This window comes from Vidua chalybeata, chromosome 29 (assembly GCF_026979565.1).
Source record: "Vidua chalybeata isolate OUT-0048 chromosome 29, bVidCha1 merged haplotype, whole genome shotgun sequence".
NCBI lineage: Eukaryota > Metazoa > Chordata > Aves > Passeriformes > Viduidae > Vidua > Vidua chalybeata.
In genome coordinates this window covers 1,551,532-1,569,610 of record NC_071558.1, presented here as the reverse complement: position 1 = coordinate 1,569,610, position 18,079 = coordinate 1,551,532, and the positions used below count along the sequence as shown (strand labels likewise).

Below are 18,079 nucleotides of genomic sequence, written 5' to 3'. Positions count from 1 at the left end.
GGCAGCCAATGTGGGTCATCTGTCCCTCTGCCATCAGCCCTGTCTGGATCAAATTCTGGAGTAAAATGGGAAACTGAGGCACAGAGACGACAAATCCTGGTCCTGAGCCCCATGGAGTTCAGGATTGCACAGGATGAAAAGGCAACCCCTGGATTTGGTGTAGAGTGGTTTGTGTCTCTGTCCCAGGTATTCTCAGGTATGCAGCACATCCACAGCTCATGGCAAAAATGCCAATGCTCAGAATGGGATACGAACACAGAAGCTCTGGAAATACTCCATAATCCAAGTACATCCCTAGGACTCTGCGTGCATTAATTCCAGAGTACTGGGGTGAAACTACAACTTGAAATCAAGGGTGGGGGATGTCCAGGGATGGGATGGATGCTGTCATTGGAAAGCTGATCCACTGATGGATGATGGATCAATCTATTTCTTGCAGGACATGAAGGAGACAGACAAAATAAACCAAAAAGGGCATTTTTAGGAAGCTGAGTGTGTCCCCACTTTTGGAAGCCATGCTCTGAATCCAACTGAATCCTGGCTGTTGGACCCTCCGTGCTGAAAGCGACCCCTTCCTCCATCCCCCTCCCCAGGAAATCTCCCATCTCCTCTCTCCAGAGGGATTTTTTGCTCCCACTTCCGAACACCTTTAGGGGCGAAAACCCTCCCAGTGCCACCCGGCTGCTATTCCCTCTCCTAGAAAGTTTCCCTGTGACCCACGACACCGCCGGCAACGCGGCTGGGCCCCGGTGTGGGACCACCAGGCGAGGCATCGCCCGCCCCGCTCCCGCTGCCCCACGGCCCCGTGTCCCCGGTGAGTCAGAGACAAAGAAGAAAAACCCTTCGTGGGCTGCGATTCGCCCCGTGCCGCGAACCCCGACGTCACGGGCGCGCGGCTATAGATGGAGCTCGGGAGCCCGGCGCAGCCCAGCGCAGCCCCCCGAGCTGCGGGATGGTGGCGGCGGGGGGGGACGCGGCGGCGGCGGCGGCGGCGGCGCTGGCGATGGCTCAGAGCGCCGGACCGGGCGCCGTGTAACGGGAGAGGGCCCTGAGCCACGCGGGGCGAAGGCAGCGCGGATCGCGGGCGCAGTCCCGGGTGTTCCCCCGCGCCAGGAGGCCGCGGGAGCCCCTCTGCGACCCACCCCCCCCCCCCCCCCCAAAAAAAAATCGCCTCCGAGCGCACCAAGGAACGATGAAAAAGAATAATTCTGCAAAAAGGGTGAGTAGAGAATCGGTTCTTCGCCGGGGGCAAGGCAGGGTGAAGGGAGGCTCCTGGATGTTTTGGGGAGGGGGGGGATTGTCTCTGCGGGGCCGGTTGTTCGATTCGCCTCTGCTCCCCCCGCAGAAAGCGCACGGAACCCCCAAGCAGATCCAAAGAGACCCAAACCCTGCTCCTGCCCCTGCCCAGCGCCCCTCCTGCCTCCCGCACCCGCCACAGACACTGGGTGATGTAGGCAGGCAGTTTTCATCTTGGAACACAAGGAAACGATAAAATCCGGAGGCACCATCAATCCGTCGCTCTCTGCCGTGTTGTGTGCTGCACCCAGCGATCCGATCATCGCTGCCTACGGAGACACCTCTGATATAAACCAACCATAGATTTCACCTCTTGAATTAATTGCTCATAAAAAGCTCCAAAACGCGATGAAAACCGCAGTTTAAAAAAAAAACCCAGCTGGTTTAAATTCCGCCCATCCCCCTCCTGTTCCCCTTTCCATGGGTAAATGCCCGTTGGATGAGGCGATAGAGACGCCGGCCTGTCTTATATAACCGCGGAGGGAACCCTGCCCGCTCCTCGCAGCGTCCTCCCGATGTCGCTTCGTGCCTGCAGCACAAAAATCCCCGTGGAGTGACCCCGGGGAAGGACTCGGTCCCGGCGTCGGCGGAGAGAGGGGCCGGAGGGAGGGGGAGACAAAAGTTGGGCAAAGAGGGAAGGGAGGGAGAAAAGGAGTGTAAAACCAAGAATAATCGTGTTTTCCCCCATTTTCTTCCCTCTCGCTTTGTGTTAGGGGAACCAGGATGGAAACCAGCAACCTGCGCAGCCGGAGAAGGTCGGCTGGGTGCGGAAATTTTGCGGGAAAGGCATTTTTAGGGAAATCTGGAAAAACCGTTATGTGGTTCTGAAGGGAGATCAGCTTTACATCTCGGAGAAGGAGGTAGGATCGGTTTCAGTTTCCTTTCCCATCCCCCCCTTCCTCTCTTTGCATATGAAAGGCGCAGCCCCGGCCCTTCCCAGCGCCCCTCCAGCGCCAGCCGGGCCGAGGAGGTTCCTCGGGGGCTTCTTCTCCCCGGGCTGGCGCCGGCGGGACCCGGCCGGGGTCGGGGTCGGGGTCGGCTCTGACAGCGATTCTCCCAGACAGCTCTGCTGGGAGACATTTTCCCAGCGTGGAGACACGAAAGGATTCACTTAGCGAGAGTTAAGCCCTCAAACCTCTTTCCGCCGCGGCGACAGCAATGCCGGCTCCTTTCTGTGCCTGTCCTCCGTCCTTGAGCCCAACACTGCCTTGTTCCCACCTGCTCACTCTCTGTTTGGAAATAACTCCACTCTCCCAACTGGAATCGAGCCATTTACAAGTCGATCTCTTGCATTTTTCACGGAATTTCACCCCGAATCGACATCCTGGTGTAACACGTGCCCCCTCCACTGCCCCTCTGTCTCCTTGCTGGGCTTTGGGGTTTAACGTGGTGTTGACATTGGAGGTAATCGGATGTGACTGTCAGGCTGAGCCAGCACCTGGCTGTCCTTGCACGCCCCCCTCCTGTGCTTTTTGTCTCCATAAATCCATCAGGGAGAACTCCCCAGGCCAGAGCCTTCCTGCCTCCCATCCCCTGTGACATCCCAGAGCTGCACTGGGCAGAGTGGTGCCCACAGCAGGCAGGTTGCTCCAGCTCAGGGGATTTGGGATAAAATCCTGGTCTCTCTAGGTTTTCCCCCTCAGTGGAGGTAATTTCCTGACAGACTGTGGTTTGATGCCCGGCTGCCTGGCCTGGCTCTGTCAGCACCTGGAGAGAGGAAGGGATAATTTGACTTAAGGCTGGTTGAGCCATGGACGTGGCACAGGCAGAGGGTCAGGGCTTGTTACAACAGAGAAATGGCCTAAAAAGTGGACTGAATGCCCAGGTCGTGCTGAGCTGTTTGCTGGCATTCCATAGCTTGTTCCCATCAACCTCCTGGCTGCTCCAGAGCCAGAGGGAAACACAGGAACAGGCAATGGATGTCCAGGTAGCTACAGATCAAATCCAGGTGTGCTGGGAGCCCAAGAGAGGGATGAGGCTGGAGGGGTCACACGGAGCCGAACAAGAAGCTCTTGTGTTTGTATTTTATAGGGGGAAAACCACACAGCTGGGCCTGAGGCAGCCCCCGGGCTCCACGTGTGTGTGAGGGACCATAAATAACATGCAGCAGCCGCTGCTGAGGCTTTATATGGAAGAATCTGTGGTCAGCAGAGATGTGGTCGCAGAGGTGACATCTGGTGCTGGTGTGCACTGAGGTGACTCTGTGCTGGCCATGGAGGTGACATCTGGTGCTGCTGTGCACTGAGGTGACTCTGTGCTGGCCATGGAGGTGACATCTGGTGCTGGTGTGCACTGAGGTGACTCTGTGCTGGCCATGGAGGTGACATGTGCTGCTGCTGTGTACTGAGGTGACTCTGTGCTGGCCATGGAGGTGACATCTGGTGCTGGTGTGCACTGAGGTGACTCTGTGCTGGCCATGGAGGTGACATCTGGTGCTGGTGTGCACTGAGGTGACTCTGTGCCTGTGGCATGGAGGAACACGCCAGTGGAAGGGGGGTCTGGCATCCTGGGGGTCTCAATGTGGGGAATCCCCTGGGGGTTCCTGGGGGGTGTCCCAAGACTTCCTGCTCACAGGGGTCTCAGAATGTGTGGTGCAGGGTTTGATGCCAACCCTGCATCAGCACTCAGCAAAGCCAGGACTCCTCCTGAGCCCCAGGGAAGGCTCACGTGTGGCTCCAAGCTCTGCTCCCAGAGCACCTGCTGTTTCCTGGGAGCTCATCTCATGCTCAGCAGCTGCTCCAGAGGTGGCTCTCCAGGTGAAGCCACATTCCCGGCCCTCCCCACCATCTCAGAGTAGAAAGGGTTAAATCCCAAGGCTCCTGGAAGGTCCTGGGCTCTGCCATGCGCTCGTTAAATGAATTCAAACCAGACATTTATTTACTTTTGCCTGAATTTCTCCATCTGGGAAGCAGGGCAATGAATCCCATCTCCCCAGAGCACGTGGGGACGGGGAATTGGCTGTTCCACACCAGGATCCCTTGGGAAGTATTTTGGCTAGGGGCAGGTGTTGATGAACTGCTCAGAGCTGAGCATGGGCTGAGGTCTGGAATGGGAAGATTTCCAAAATTCAGACTAACAAAATCCCATCAATATACACGCTGATTCCTCCTGGGAATCTGGGTGCTTTTCCAGTTGTCTGTCTAGGACCTGGGCTTGCAGGTCAGAGACCAGCCCTGATTATTCCGTTTTGTCAGGAGAATTTGGGAATGCCTGATAGGAGCCTTGGCTTCTCCCTGCCAGAGCCAAGTCTGTACGGAGAGGAAACGTAGTTTTTCAGCCCAGCTGATGGAAAATGCTACCAGGGTGTTTGAGTGCTGCCCTTTGAAAGCTGTGGGACTTGTCTGACACCTCCCGAAATGGGAGCTTGAGGCTCTGGCCCTGCTCACTCCGCTCCCCCACGGCTGCTGAACTCCGTGAACTCACACCAAAATCTTTGGTTATTCAGCGTTTGGTCATCAGCCAAAACTAGCTCTGTAGAGATGAGCTGCAGCGAGCTGAGCTCTGCTGAGCACACCACCACCTCCTTAGCTCACTCTTGCATTCTTTCCCCTCGGTCCCTCCCCCCGCAGCACATTTCTGGGAATTGTTCCCTGTTCCTGGCCCAGCTTTGTCCCTGCCTGCGCCGGGGAGCAGCGGTCGAGCTGACACAGCTCGGGCTCGGCACTTCCTCGCAGGAAGCCGGGGGCTGCCAGACAGCTCGAGCCCGGCTGACGAGGGGGATGAGGAAACGCTTCTCTTGAGCATTCGCTTGTTTGCTACCAAAGGCATCGGCTCAATTAGCACAAGAGCACTCGAGGAGATGCCGCTCCTCGGTTCCAGCTCGGCACAGCCGGCGAGGGGGCTGGGGGTGTGTTTGCACACTCGGTTCTCTAATGCTCCATGGGGCGTTTGCCCCCAGTGAGCGCTGCTGAACACAGCACAGTGGGATTTTGGGAAGAAATTCCTCCCTGTGAGGGTGGAGAGGCCCTGGCACAGGATGCCCAGAGAAACGGTGGCTGCCCCATCCTTGGAAGTGTCCAAGGCCAGGCTGGATGGGGCTTGGAGCAATCTGGGCTAGTGGAAGCTGTCCCTGCTGTGAATTAGATGAGCTTTTAAGTCCCTCCAAAACCATGTCATAATTTAGTGATTCTGGGGGACCTGTGTCCCTGGTAGCCTTGGTGGTGACTCTTTGGAGAAGGGACTGAAACAGCCACATCCTGCCACCATCCCCTCATCAGCTAAGGGCAGCGACCTGGCCATGACAAGGACTGGACAGCCCCAGTGTGCATCCTTGAGCCAGTGACAGCCTGGCTTCAGCCAGCTCTGCAGGAAGCTCCGTGTCCCCTGCTGAAGCAGAGCTGCTCAGCTGGAGGAAGTGAAACTTTGGTCGTAGCTTACAAGGGGAACTGTCTGTCCCAAAACTGCCCATGTTTGGGTATTTGGCTGTACTGAGAGTCTGGAGGTTTCTGGTTACATCCTGAGCCACACTGTGATCCCCCAAGTGTCCCGTGGGTGCCTTACACTGGGTGTCTTGTGATTTTCGGTATCTTCCGCATTTTTCTGTGGCCCATTGCAGCAGGGAACTGCTCAAATCATGGCCAAAAATCCCAGACTGGTGTGACTGAGCACCTGCCCTGCCCCTCTGTGCATGGTTTGACCCCCAAACACAGCCCTGAGCCGGGTCCAGGAGGTTTGGAGTCACTGCAGGTCACAGCTTGATGAGGAAATTCAAACTCTCATCAGTGAGACACCCAAGGGCGGTTAATTAACCAAGGTCAGAGACCCTCCTGCTGCCAGTGCACTGCCACAAGCCTTCTATGGGAGCAGACCTTTGGAAGCACAAACAGCTGTGACCCTCTGGAGAAGGGATTTGGGTGCCATGGCTGATGTTCTGACCCATTAGCCCCCCACATCTCAGGGCACAGGGAGTGCTGGGTGCCCCTGGGGCCAGCCTGGGCGGGCAGCAGCTGCGGAGGAAGGAGTGCAAGGAGTGCAAGGAATGCAGTTCCCCTCCTTGGATCCAAGCAGCGTCAGCAGTGTCAGCCTTGGCACAGGCAGTGACACCCCTGAGCATAGCAGGGGCAGCTGCCAGGGGTGTGGGGCTGTGTGATCTCATGGCTGCAGAGAAATGTTCCCTGCTGCAGGGATGGGGGATGCTTCTGATTCCCTTTCCATGCCTCAGTTTCCCTTCCCTCACCTGGCCACAGGTAGGAGGCAGGTGGAACCGCAGGGCAAGGTTGTTTTGCCTGCCTCAAATGGGTACAACTCGAAAGCAAGGCCAGCAGACAGCCAGGGCAGCACCTGCTGGGATTGAGTCACCTTAATCCTTCCAATCCCGAGCTCCCCACAGGGCACGGAGAGCAGGACCCGCCTGCTGGTGAGGCTCTGAGATCCCTCAATTCTTAAGCCCTTGGCAGCCTTGGGGAAGGAAAGACCCGCTGGAAACCTCCCAGCAGGGAATGGTTTTGCCAAAATCAACCACCAACCTTTGGCTTCATCCCTTCCTACTGACAACTGATACCAGAAGCTGCTTCCTCCTGGGCATTGCCTGGGTGCTGGGACACATCCAGCCAAATCCTCTTTGGAGAAGCCTGGAAGGTTTGATTTGGATGGCCCCTATCTCACTGAGAACGTGGAGGAGGTGACACCCTGCAGGTTTGTCACCCACCTGTGACTGACACAGTGGCTGGGATTTCAGCTCTGTTGCCCATATGGTCCTAGTGAGTCTGTGGCTCCTCAGGGGCTGGTTTTGTCCTGTTTTCACACAGAATGGGCTGCACGACTGTCCTCAGACTCTCCTACCTCCGAGGCTGCTCTGAGCTGCCTCTCATGCCACCACCTCCCTCCTTTTGGCCTCAGGAGCCTCCCACAAGGGACAAAAGAGCTGGCAAGTGCCTCTGGAGTTGCCTTTCACCTTCCTTGTCCAGTGTCTCTTTCTGCACACTGGATGCTCTGTTACATGAGCATGAGAGGGGGCTCAGGTGGCCCTCCCCCACAGAGACACCCACTGTTCTTCCCGTGCCCCCTGGGATTTCTGTGCCACCACAGCCACCTACTCCAGGCTGCTGCTGACCCTGTTCCCCCAGGAATCCCACTGTGGATGTTGCTTATTCCCAGTTTTAAGCATTTTATAAGGGGTCACACACAGGAGCAGCATGTCCCAGTGCAGTGTCAGAGCCCTGGCTCGTGTCATTCGGAGGCTTTTAAAGGACAAGCTGCACCTGCAGGGTGTTTGTCTGAACCAAAGACACCTGCTCTGTCCTGCAGCCTCCTGGGGATACTCCTGCAGGCAGGAGGTTGAGTCCCAGCTGTGTGAGCTCTGTGGAGGAAGGGGAGGGCTGGGGAAGCCCCAGTGACCCACATGAACAAACATCTGGAGCAAAGGCTCTGGTCTCAGCCGCAGAGCACAGCTGGGGGCTCGGAGGGGGATCAGCTTTTCCTGCTGCAAACGAGTCGGGCAGAATTCAGCTGAGATTCTTGGAAAGAGGTGGATTGTAGGATGGGAGTGGGAAGAGATCAAAGCCGATTAGCAGCGTGTGGGGAGGATGTGCAGCCAGACAGTCTCTGTTATCACACCCAGACACAGGGGATGTGTCACAAGCAGGAACCAGCTCCGAGCCATCAGGGATGGCAGTGCCGGTGATTGTCCTGTGGATCCTGGGGACACAGTCAGGATGAAGGATAGAGGGGAGCTGTTGTCATCAGGCAGGGCCAGATGGTCAGTTTATCCATGCCCCTGGTTAGGAAGCTGGTTTAGTCACCCTCTTTGATTAAATTCTATATAAGAATCATAGGGAGTTCCTTCAGTGCTTCCCAAAACTGTGGAGGAAATGTATGAAATGGGGTGGAGTCCCTTCAGGAAATCCAAGGGCTCAGACCTCACTACCATCTGCCTTCCCAGCACCCGAGTTACACACCCTCCACTGCCAATGCAGCCTGGGATGACTGGCTGGAGTCGGATTAAGCAGATGAAGGTTTGAGCCTGCTGCAATGTCTGTAATGGACATGCAAACCCGAGCTGTCTCCCACCCCAGTTTCCTAATTCCTGGTGTTTACCGTGGAAGAGCAGAGCTTCCCTGCTGTACGAGTGGGATTGAGGATGGTGCATTAGGAGAGCGATGAAGAGGAAGGGTAGGGACAGCTTTGACACTTCCCCTTTGCTCCAAGTGTCCCCAAGGGATGGCACTGTCAGGGGTCAGCATCCATCTTTAATCTGAGCCTCTGTGACACTGATCCATCCCATGCACCTGTCACACTGTGGCGGTGCAGAGTGTTGGGGAACAGACCTGGAAAATGGGAGATCTTGTAGAGTGGTCACTCAGAAGGACTCTTTAAAGGACACTGAGAGCCTTGTGACAGCCCAGCAGCCCCTGCCCTCTGGAGGTAAAAGAGGCAGGAATTAACCTGGCAAAGTGTGATTTTCTTGCTATCCTTCTAAATATGCCCCCTCATTCCAGAAGAGACAAGTCGAAACCCTCATGTTGAAATCTTGCTGGCTGGAGCATCAGAGTCTCTGTCTGACATCTGCAAAGCTCTAATTTTCTTGCTGTTTTGCAGGTAAAAGATGAAAAAAACATACAGGAAATGTTTGACCTGAGTGACTACGAGAAATGTGAAGAGCTCAGGAAGTCCAAAAGTAGAAGCAAAAAGAACCACAGTAAATTTACCCTTGCCCACTCCAGGCAGCCTGGAAACACGGTATGTGGGGCTTGCCCAGATGCAGCCAGCCCAAGAGCCACTGGCTCCAGGGCTGGGCAGGGATGTGGATGGTCCTGGGGGATGCAGGGAGGGATGTGGATGTCCTGGGGTTTGTTGTGTGGGGCAAACAGGGCTGGAGGCTCAACTCTGCTTTGTCTTTTCTGTAAAGGCCTCACACTGGCCAGGGCCCGTCTCTGTGTGAGTTCCAGCACTGATCTGACTTCCCTCTTTTGTAGGCACCAAATCTGATCTTCCTGGCTGTGAGTCCAGAAGAGAAAGAGTCCTGGATTAATGCCCTCAACTCTGCAATTACACGTGCTAAAAACCGGATCTTGGACGAGGTGAGTGGGATTTACGCTGAGCCCTGGCTCCCCTGTCTCAGCCCGGGTGAAGGTTTGAGACTGCTGGGAACAGTCCCCTGTCTTGGGGATACATCCATACAAAGTGTCTCCAGCAGAGCTTCTCCCACTTCTCAAGGGGAGTGTGGAAGTCCCAGTTACACAAAGCAGCTTCTGCCAGGAAAAATAACAGGGCAGCCTCAGTTCAGCCTCTTCCTGGGGACTCAGGGTGTACTCAGAACACCAGGTGAGCTGGCAGAGGCAGGTCAGGGTGAGCATTCCCACACACATTCCCTTCAGTGGGAAGGAGAACCTACCTGGAGCAAGCTGTGCCCTCGCTCCAGGGCTGACTTTCACATTAATGTTTCATGGCAACCCTTCCTCAGCTCAGACCTGTCTCAGATCTCCCATTCACACTCAGCTTCCCACAGTGCCATGGCACTGCCAGGAGGCTCTTTCCTCTCCTGGATGGCAGCACAGAGCCTGAAGTGAAGGAAAACCAAGGTCAGACTATGGGAGAGGTTTTAGAGCAGGAAGCAAACACCAGGAGAGATGGCTTCCAGCAGAGCCTGTCACAGGAGTCTTTGCAAACAGGTTCAGTTGTCAGGAATGACTTGAGCAGATGTAATCCCATCATGGCACAGAGGGGAGAGACCAAGCAAACACTAGGTTTCTCCCACACCCCATTCCCTGCCAGCCTCCTCCTGCTTACAGCTCCAGGAGCTGGGAATGGCTCGTGTTCCGTGCTCACAGCCTGTGTCACCCTGCAGGTCACCGTGGAAGAGGACAGTTTCCTTGCCCACCCGACGCGTGACAGAGCCAAGATCCAGCACTCCCGGCGCCCTCCCACGCGGGGTCACCTCATGGCTGTGGTAGGTACAACCAATCCCAGACACCTGCTTGGGTGAAATTCCCCTGGAATTGTTCCATCTGTAAGTGGAGTTGTTGGAGCTCCATGCTGAACTGAGAGTTGCCGTAAGGACAGCTCGGGGTCATCAGCTCTCATCCTCTGGTCTCGTGGATCACTGCACTGTGCAAACCTTCTGGCAAAGTCCACGCTGGGGCTCTGTCACCGAGTGAGGGAGCATTCCCACTCCCTCCCTGTAGTGTGTATCCGCAGTGAAGACACCCCTGGAAGCAGGGGCAGCCATTCTGGTGCCAGCTCAGCTCTGCTTTCTGCTCCTCCAGGCATCTACCTCAACCTCTGACGGAATGCTGACCCTCGACCTGATCCAGGAGGAAGACGCCTCTCCGGAGGACCACGGCACCTGTGAGGAGAGTTTCCGGGTGGATCTGGACAAGTCCGTGGCACACCTCACTGCGGGGCGGCGCCGCTCGGACTCGGAGAACACCAAGTCATCGGAGAAAGGGCGGACAGGGAGCCTCCCCCGACAGGAGGTGACCTCGTGGGACAGAGCCGGGCAGCGCAATGACTCCTTTGACAAAGGGACCATGTACACACCGCAGGTCCCCAAAAAGCTCTCACACTCAGAAAAGAATAAATGTGCCTCCATGGAAGAAATCCTGTCCCGACGGGACTCTTCCACACATCGGGCGGTGCTGAGGAAGGGGCTGGAGGCTCAGTTTGCCTCGGCAGAGCCGGAGCAGCTGTCCCGGATACAGGAACTGGTTGCACTGAAACTGGAAAAAACTCAGGAACTGCTGACAGAGGTGAAGGGCTACGGGGAAGGCAAGAGAAAGACCAAGGACTCCAACACCAGCACCACCATCACCACCACCTCTTCTTCCTCATCATCTTCCAAGTCGGACTCTGAAAGGATCCTGCAGGAATCTGAGAGGCTGCTGGGGGAGGCTTCCTCCACCTGGAGCCAAGCCAAGAGGGTGCTGCAGGAGATCAAAGAGCTGAGGGACCTGTACAAACAGTTTGAGCTGCAGCAGTCAGACTCGAAGCCCAAACAGAGCTCACAGTCGCAGTTTAGGAAGAGCATGATGTGAAGGCAAGCCTTGGGATGGGAGGGAGGGACTGGGAAGGGTGGCCATCTGGTCTTTTTTTTTAATTATTATTATTATTTACAGTGTTCAAAAGAGTGAAAAGGTGCCTGTTCTCACCCAAATTTGCTTCTCAAAGCTTGGACCCTTCCTTTCCTCCATCGCATCCCCTGATGAATCAACCCAGTGTTCCAATAAATCAGTTGCAGTTTATACCTCCTTTGTAAGAGCTCCCTTTGCACTGCAGGCCCCAGCTCCTGTCATGCTCCAAGGACAGGAGAGAGCACTGGTTCCTGGGAACTGCCTAGAGCATCCCGTGGGGTGGAGCTGGATGAGCCCTGGCATTGCTGCTCTCATGTCCTCTTTCACCAGGACACTTTCCCTGCTCCCTCTCAGAAGTAAATGACATTGAAAGGTGAAAAAAGGTGTCCATCCCCACCACTGCCTGGAAGTCCCCATTATCCAGGAACTCTCCTGAAGATGTGGGAAGTCCAGGCTGGTCTCCAGGCTATTGAGGCATTTGCTGGATGCAGCTCGCAGAGCTCTGTCCCCTAGAAAACTTGGGGCTGGCAGCTGTTATCTTGGGGTGCACGCAGAGCCCTCCAGAAGGGCAGCAGTGACAAAATCCATATCCACCCTGATCCTGTTGGGCCATGAATGCTTCACAGACCCCCTTGGCCCCGAGGAGAGGGAGGTAGCAGCGATGTGTCTTCCCTTCTGTGCAACCAGAGAATCAAAGCCTTGGATTTGACAGCCCACACAGGCAGTTGTGGAGGGGTTGGGCTTTTCATTCTCACTTCTCTTTTTTTTTTTACCTTTTTTTTGAGCTGAAAAGTCAGGGGTGTGTGTGGGAGCCAGACACCACAAGCCAACGGCAGTTTTGGTAGGTTTGCCTTGCTCTCTCAGGTGTCATAGTCAGACAGCAGCAGGCTCTGCTTGGGCTGCCCAAGATCTGAATCAGCCCTGCTGGAAGGAAAGCTGAGCCCGGAGCAGAGCTCAGATCATCAGCTCACAGGCTGGCTCAGCTTTCCCACCCACGAGGAGGACATGGCGGTGTCTCACAAGTTCGCTCGTGGTAACATCCAACCGTTCCTTGTTTTTTAAAAGGAAACCTAATTCTCTTACCTACAAGGCAAATAGTCCACAAAAATATTAAACCCACAGAGTTACTTCTTGGTTGTGGTTAGTGTTTTCTCTTTCCTTTCCTGGCTGTGATGACAAGATTTTTTTTAATTAAAGGAAAAATAAAACCAAACGCCAAACCTTTCTCAATGAGTTTGGGTTAACCAGACTCCAGTGATACTTCCAGGGATAACTTTCCACATTGGTGAACTGGATTGCTTCACAAAGTTTTTTGCAAGGAACCTCCCTTGTGACCTGCATCCCAGGTAGTGCCAGTCCCACACCAGCAACTCTCCTTGGATTTTGGAATGCTCATTGCCATGCTGCTCTGAACAGAGGCCTCTGGAAGAACCAGCACACACTCTGGGAAGGGCTGAAAGGTCACCACAAACAGCTGCTGGTGCAGCTGCCCCTGGCACACCTGAGCAGCCCTGCCCTGCTCCTGAAGCTCCTACAGGCAGTTTTGGGGATCTTGCCTCTCTGCTCACCCCTCACACTTTTTCCCCCTCTGTTTCCCTGCTACCTCTGCCCTCGGTGGCATTCCCAAAACTGCTGGCATGGTGCAGGGAGCCCTACGGAGCTGCAAAGCCAAGGGCAGCACAGACGTGGCTTTGTGCATCGCCCCCCGGTCGGTGGCTCTATCCATGCGGGAACAACACTGCACAAAGGGGCCGTGCTCGCCCAGCAGTGCAGCAGCCGTCTGCCGTTCCCAGAAAGGGCCGGTATTGTCCAGTGTGGCAATTATGCTGGGTCTGGAGACAAAACACTGGATCATTACAGGAATACAGAGCGCCCTGGCCGGGCAGTGCACAGCAGACAAGTCTGAAGCCTGATAATGGCCAAGAATTCTGGGTTCTGCCCAACTGTGCCTTGAAAACACGTACAGAACGGGGGAAAGGGGGCTGGGAAGGGGATTTCCCATTACACTACAGGGAGACGGGATTGGGACTGGATTCTTAAGATGTAGGCAAAGCGTCTCCTATAAAAATAGCTGCAATTTGCTCAACACATGCTGAGGAGTGGGCAAGCAGCGTGTGCTGCGCTCGTCAGCTGGCACCCAGCACTCCCTGCCTGCTTCCCAGCACAGCCAATCCCCGGAGTGCTCCCGCTCCCAGCCAAATAAGGACCGCGGGACGAGGAACCCCGGCTGCACGCGGCACACAGGAGCCCACCCACCCTCCCAGCCAAAGCGCCTTTTTTGGATTATTTTCTCTCTCTCTTCCTCAAAAGCTTTAAGCAAACCCCCTCCTCCCTCCCTTCCTCCGTCCTCTGCCTTTCTAAGGGAATTAACAGAGAGACATCTAGGACGGAATTCTTGGGAATTCCTGTGAGGGTAGTGAGGCCCTGGCACAGGGTGCCCAGAGAAGCTGTGGTGGCCCCGTCCCTGGAAGTGTCCAAGGCCTTGGAGCAGTCTGAGATAGTGGAAGGTGTCCCTGCCCCTGGCAGGGGTGGACCTGGATGAAATGTAAGGTCCCTCCCAAGACCCAAACCACTGTGTGATTCCATGACTCTATGAAACACTGGCACCCAACACCCTGGGAAGAGAGGGCTGAAAACCCAGCAAACCCCCACAAGCTCCATGGGCTGTGCTCAGACAGAGCTGACCCCACCGCAGAGAGTTCCTGCCCAGGGAGCACGTTTTGGGGTGCAGCCCCACAGATCAGCCCCATGTGACACACGGCTGCCCTAAGTTTCACCCACTGCAGCTCTGGGGACAAAGAGAGCAGCTGCAGTGCCTCTGCAGTGCTGAGAGGCCACTGGAAAGCAGGAGGTACCCATTAAGAGGCTTTTGGTGGCTTTAAATAGAATTTACACTTGGAGGCAACTTTCACACTGCTGACGGGCAGCAAAACTCGGGTGTAAAGCAGGAACGGGTTCATGTTGTTCCAGTAGCAGTGGGCTATTCTGCAGGCTGGAATTACACCTAACAAAGCAGTTCACAGGAATAAAATTGGGGTGGATAAAGTCCAGTTTCTCCAGCAGTTTCCATCCCCTAACCTCCCAAGTGGAGCAGGAACACCAGTAACTCATGGCAGAGTTTTCAGGCTGAGGAAGGGGTGGATAAATACAAATTTTCAACACAGCCAATGGCTCCTGCTGTGCAGAAGGATTTCTTGGAATGACTGATGGAGAAAACTGCAGAAATGATTGCTTATTTTGTTATTCTCCAATAAGGCTAATGCCTTAAAAAGAGAAAGTAGGATTTGTGTCCAGAGGTGGAAGACGGGAAGCTATAGATCCTCCAATATCCCAACTGAACAATATGTTCAGCATACCCTTAGAATAAATTCCATGGGATCCCAAGGCACTCTGATATGTTATCAGAGCTGGGGGCATTCCTTCCTGGACATCTGTGTCAACAGCTGTAGGTGAACACCTGGGGCTCCAGAGATGCCACTCGCTCACACCCTGTCCCTCACACCCTCACCCTGTCCCTCATCAGCTTTTACCCCCATGGGACAATCAGTTTGGGCTTTTGAAATAAAATGGGAAATGTGGTGCTTCCTACCTCGGAGTGCTGGAGGATTAAATCTTCTTCCAAGTCCCTAGAGAGGAAGAGACATAAAATAGTTTGACCCACATTCACAAGAATAATTATTGACTTAACAAGTTCCAACTGGGTTTTCAAATTAAAGCTCAGCAAGAACAGACCCACTTCCCTAAAAAAAAGAAAGAAAAGGGCAAAATTCAGTGGTTTTGTATGCCAGATATACCTGTGTGCAAATGTATCCCTGGAATATGCATGTGTGGATATTTGTGCGTCTTCCCTCTCTTTAGGAAGGAATTCTTTAGTGAGATACACAGTACAGTGCCTTGGATTTCTTTTCCCTAAATCCCGTTTGAGCTGTCAGAGAGTTCCTCATCAGGCTCAGAGATCCCCACACTCCTCTCCCTGAGTGGCCAGAGGGGCTGGTTCGACACTGGGGATGTTTGACACGACACCACAGAAAAGGTGAAAGGTGCAGCATTCCTTCCTGTTGGAAGTGTTTCCTGAGCCTGGCCCAGGAATATCAAATCTCTGCTTTCAGATTCTGTTGATTTGTTTGACTCTATAAAATGTCCTGAGGGACTGAAAACTACAGTGATTCTCCCACTTCCTTAATTTGTAATGTGTTTAAAAATTTGTTGCTCTGTTTTGACACAAATCATCCCAGCTTAGAGGCAAGAGAGGATTTTTAAATCTTTTTAACGTTTGGGAATGCTTGGGAGAGGCCAGACCAGCCAGAGTTCAAAGAGCAAAGCTCAGCCCCCTCCTGACACCAGTGGCTTGGGAGTTCTGCACTGAAATGGTGATTTCTGCTTCCAAACCCCTGCCCCGGGGCTAACGGAACGGGGCCTGTGGTTGGAATAAAGAGCTCATACATGTAAGACAGGAGGACAGAGGGAACCATTCAGAGCTGGAGGAATCTGTGGCTCACAGGCTGATACAGTAGGCAAAGGTCTGGCATGGACTGGAACGAGCCAGTGGAGATGTGGACATCATTATTTAAAGGACTCTCAACAAATGGGCTGAGTCATTAATGACTTTAAACTGAAAGAAAGGAGGTTCAGATGGGATTTTGGGAAGGAATTGTTCCCTCTGAGGGTGGGGAGGCCCTGGCACAGGGTGCCCAGAGAAGCTGTGGCTGCCCCTGGATCCCTGGGAGTGTCCAAGGCCAGGTTGGATGGGGCTTGGAGCAATCTGGGCTAGTGGAAGGTGTCCCTGCCCATGGCAGAGGACAGGATGAAGAAGAGCTGAGAGCAAGGGATCCATCTGCATGCACCCAACCTGCCCTGGCACTGCCCAGGGCTCTCCTGCACTCCATTAGTGCCAGCTGCCCGCAGGCCAGCGCTGGCTCAGCTCCACTCGCCAGGTGCCACTGTGGCTTGTGCTGCACCATGAGACACTCCCTGGCTTTCTCCAGAGCAGCCTCCCTCTGTGTGCAGCCCAGTGTTTCTCCTCCCAGCCCACTTGCTGCTATATATAATCTGAGTGCTGTCTACCTTTCTGCAGAGCGAGCTGGGAGTCATGCTTCCCAGAAATCGTGAGGTGGCATTCAGAACGCTGACGGTTCCTGGAAAAGCCTGCTCGGAATGCCTGCTCCAGGCTGCTGGCTCTCTTGTCCTTTATAGGTCACAGGGTCACTCATGTTAGGTCTGCTGGCAGGACACAAACTGGTAAAGTTCAATAAATGAGAGGTCTGGCTCATACTGGCTCATAAAAATAACGTTTGGCCTCTGTATGTCAAACAGATCCTATAGAAAATCGGTTTCTCCCTCCTTGCTCAAGTCAGATATTTGCTTGCTGCCATCTGCTCTCTCCTGCCTTCCAGGGAAGTGTTCACCCACCAGCTCATCAATGAGAGCAAAACCACAGACAAATCTGGCTGAAATTTTGTTTCTTCATGGGCACAGCTCATCCTTCCCGTGACCTGAGTCTGTGCTGCTGCAGCATTCCTCAGGCAGCTCGTGACCTCAGTTATTCCTCAGTTCTCAAAACATCACTGCCTGTACTTTGAGATGTTTTAAAAACCAGCTTCCCTTTTTATTGTGCCATCGAAACAGTTTTCTGTAATTTTCTTACTGCTCAGCAGTTTGGGAATGTTTCATTACACAGAAAAGTTATCTCAGGGGCTCAGGCCCCAGGATTTGGGCCCTCCTGCGTTATGGAATAACAGGATCAGAGTGTAACAATGAATCCAGAGCCTGTGAGGCAGGAAGAACGGGGCCGGTTGTTCAAACGCTGCCTCTGCCAGGTCCTTGGGGCATGATTTGGGATGAATCACCCTGTTCTGTGTGCCCTTACCCCATGCCAAGGGTAAGTATGAGATCGCTGCGCTCAAAATAGGAAGAAGCTTCTCCTCCCTCGCGATTCCCAGCAGGTGAGCTGCACCTTCCTATGGCAGGGACAGAATTCCTGCAGGAAGGAAGCTGATGCCACAGGGCAGGAGGCACGTTTGCAATTAACTGATGGTGCAAGTGACAGCGAAGGAAGCATTCAGTATTCCCTGGCACAAAACATTCCCTAAGATTTTTCCCACTTCATTTAAAGGGAAAATACAAACCAGCAGTGCCAATTTAGCTCCAGAGGGGAGAAGGGAGACTCCAAATGGGAACAGACCAGGTGCTCAGTACTGGGTAGAGCAGTGAGGGTGCCAGGGAGGAGGGAGCAGGGTAAGGAGGATTGTGAACATATTTACAGCCATCTGGCACCCTGAATTATCCAAACAATGAGGCTGCTTGAGCGCTCACTGAAACACAGAGAGGGAAGGAAGGAGTTTGTTTGGGCAGAGGATCCTGAGGGCTTCATGCTTTCTGGAATGTTTGCTGGAATGTATGCTTTCTGGAGATGTTTTATATCACGGATAAAATTATTTATGTTACTGGAGATGTAGGGAAATGAAATCAAAAGGAAGTGGAAGGGCTACTCCTTCTGGCATTTTTCCTTCCAGGTTTCTAGAAATCAAGTCATAGGAAAGAAAAGATATCTTGGGAAATCTTGGTTTCTTGGGAGGCAGCAAGAAGGATTAGAAATGAACCGGGAAAGTCTGTCATCACCAAACTTCCATGGTACCCAGTGCAAAGAACAGCATAAACCCACCAAGTTCAGTCAATTCCAACCACGGATTTTCTGTGTTTTCTGTCTTCCATTCCTTCCTGTGCTTAACAGAAGTGTTTTCACTCTCCTACCTACATGCTCTTGATAATTCCAGCGC

The 18,079-nt window shown here is 53.9% G+C and overlaps 1 protein-coding gene across 2 annotated transcripts; it reads left to right on the top strand.

Annotated features, from left to right (window-relative positions):
* The first annotated feature begins 909 nt into the window (after window positions 1-909).
* On the top strand, window positions 910-11,476 carry PLEKHO1 (pleckstrin homology domain containing O1). Of its 2 annotated transcripts, XM_053967218.1 has the most exons (7): window positions 910-1,219; window positions 2,010-2,156; window positions 8,833-8,973; window positions 9,210-9,314; window positions 10,082-10,183; window positions 10,500-11,269; window positions 11,349-11,476. In XM_053967218.1, exons 1-6 carry the CDS (start codon window positions 1,193-1,195, stop codon window positions 11,265-11,267), a joined length of 1,290 nt encoding a protein of 429 aa, XP_053823193.1. In that variant the 5' UTR covers window positions 910-1,192; the 3' UTR covers window positions 11,268-11,269; window positions 11,349-11,476. The 2 variants fall into 2 exon arrangements, with proteins under 2 accessions (XP_053823193.1, XP_053823192.1); XM_053967217.1 differs by having other exon boundaries at window positions 10,500-11,476.
* Window positions 11,477-18,079: the final 6,603 nt, after the last annotated feature.

What these genes read in the sequence shown, in the direction of transcription:
- PLEKHO1 (XM_053967218.1), top strand. Translation starts at nt 1,193, where the DNA reads ATGAAAAAGAATAATTCTGCAAAAAGG. An exon ending in AGAATAATTCTGCAAAAAGG is followed by an intron (nt 1,220 to 2,009) that starts GTGAGTAGAGAA and finishes GCTTTGTGTTAG; the next exon opens with GGGAACCAGGATGGAAACCA. An exon ending in TTTACATCTCGGAGAAGGAG is followed by an intron (nt 2,157 to 8,832) that starts GTAGGATCGGTT and finishes GCTGTTTTGCAG; the next exon opens with GTAAAAGATGAAAAAAACAT.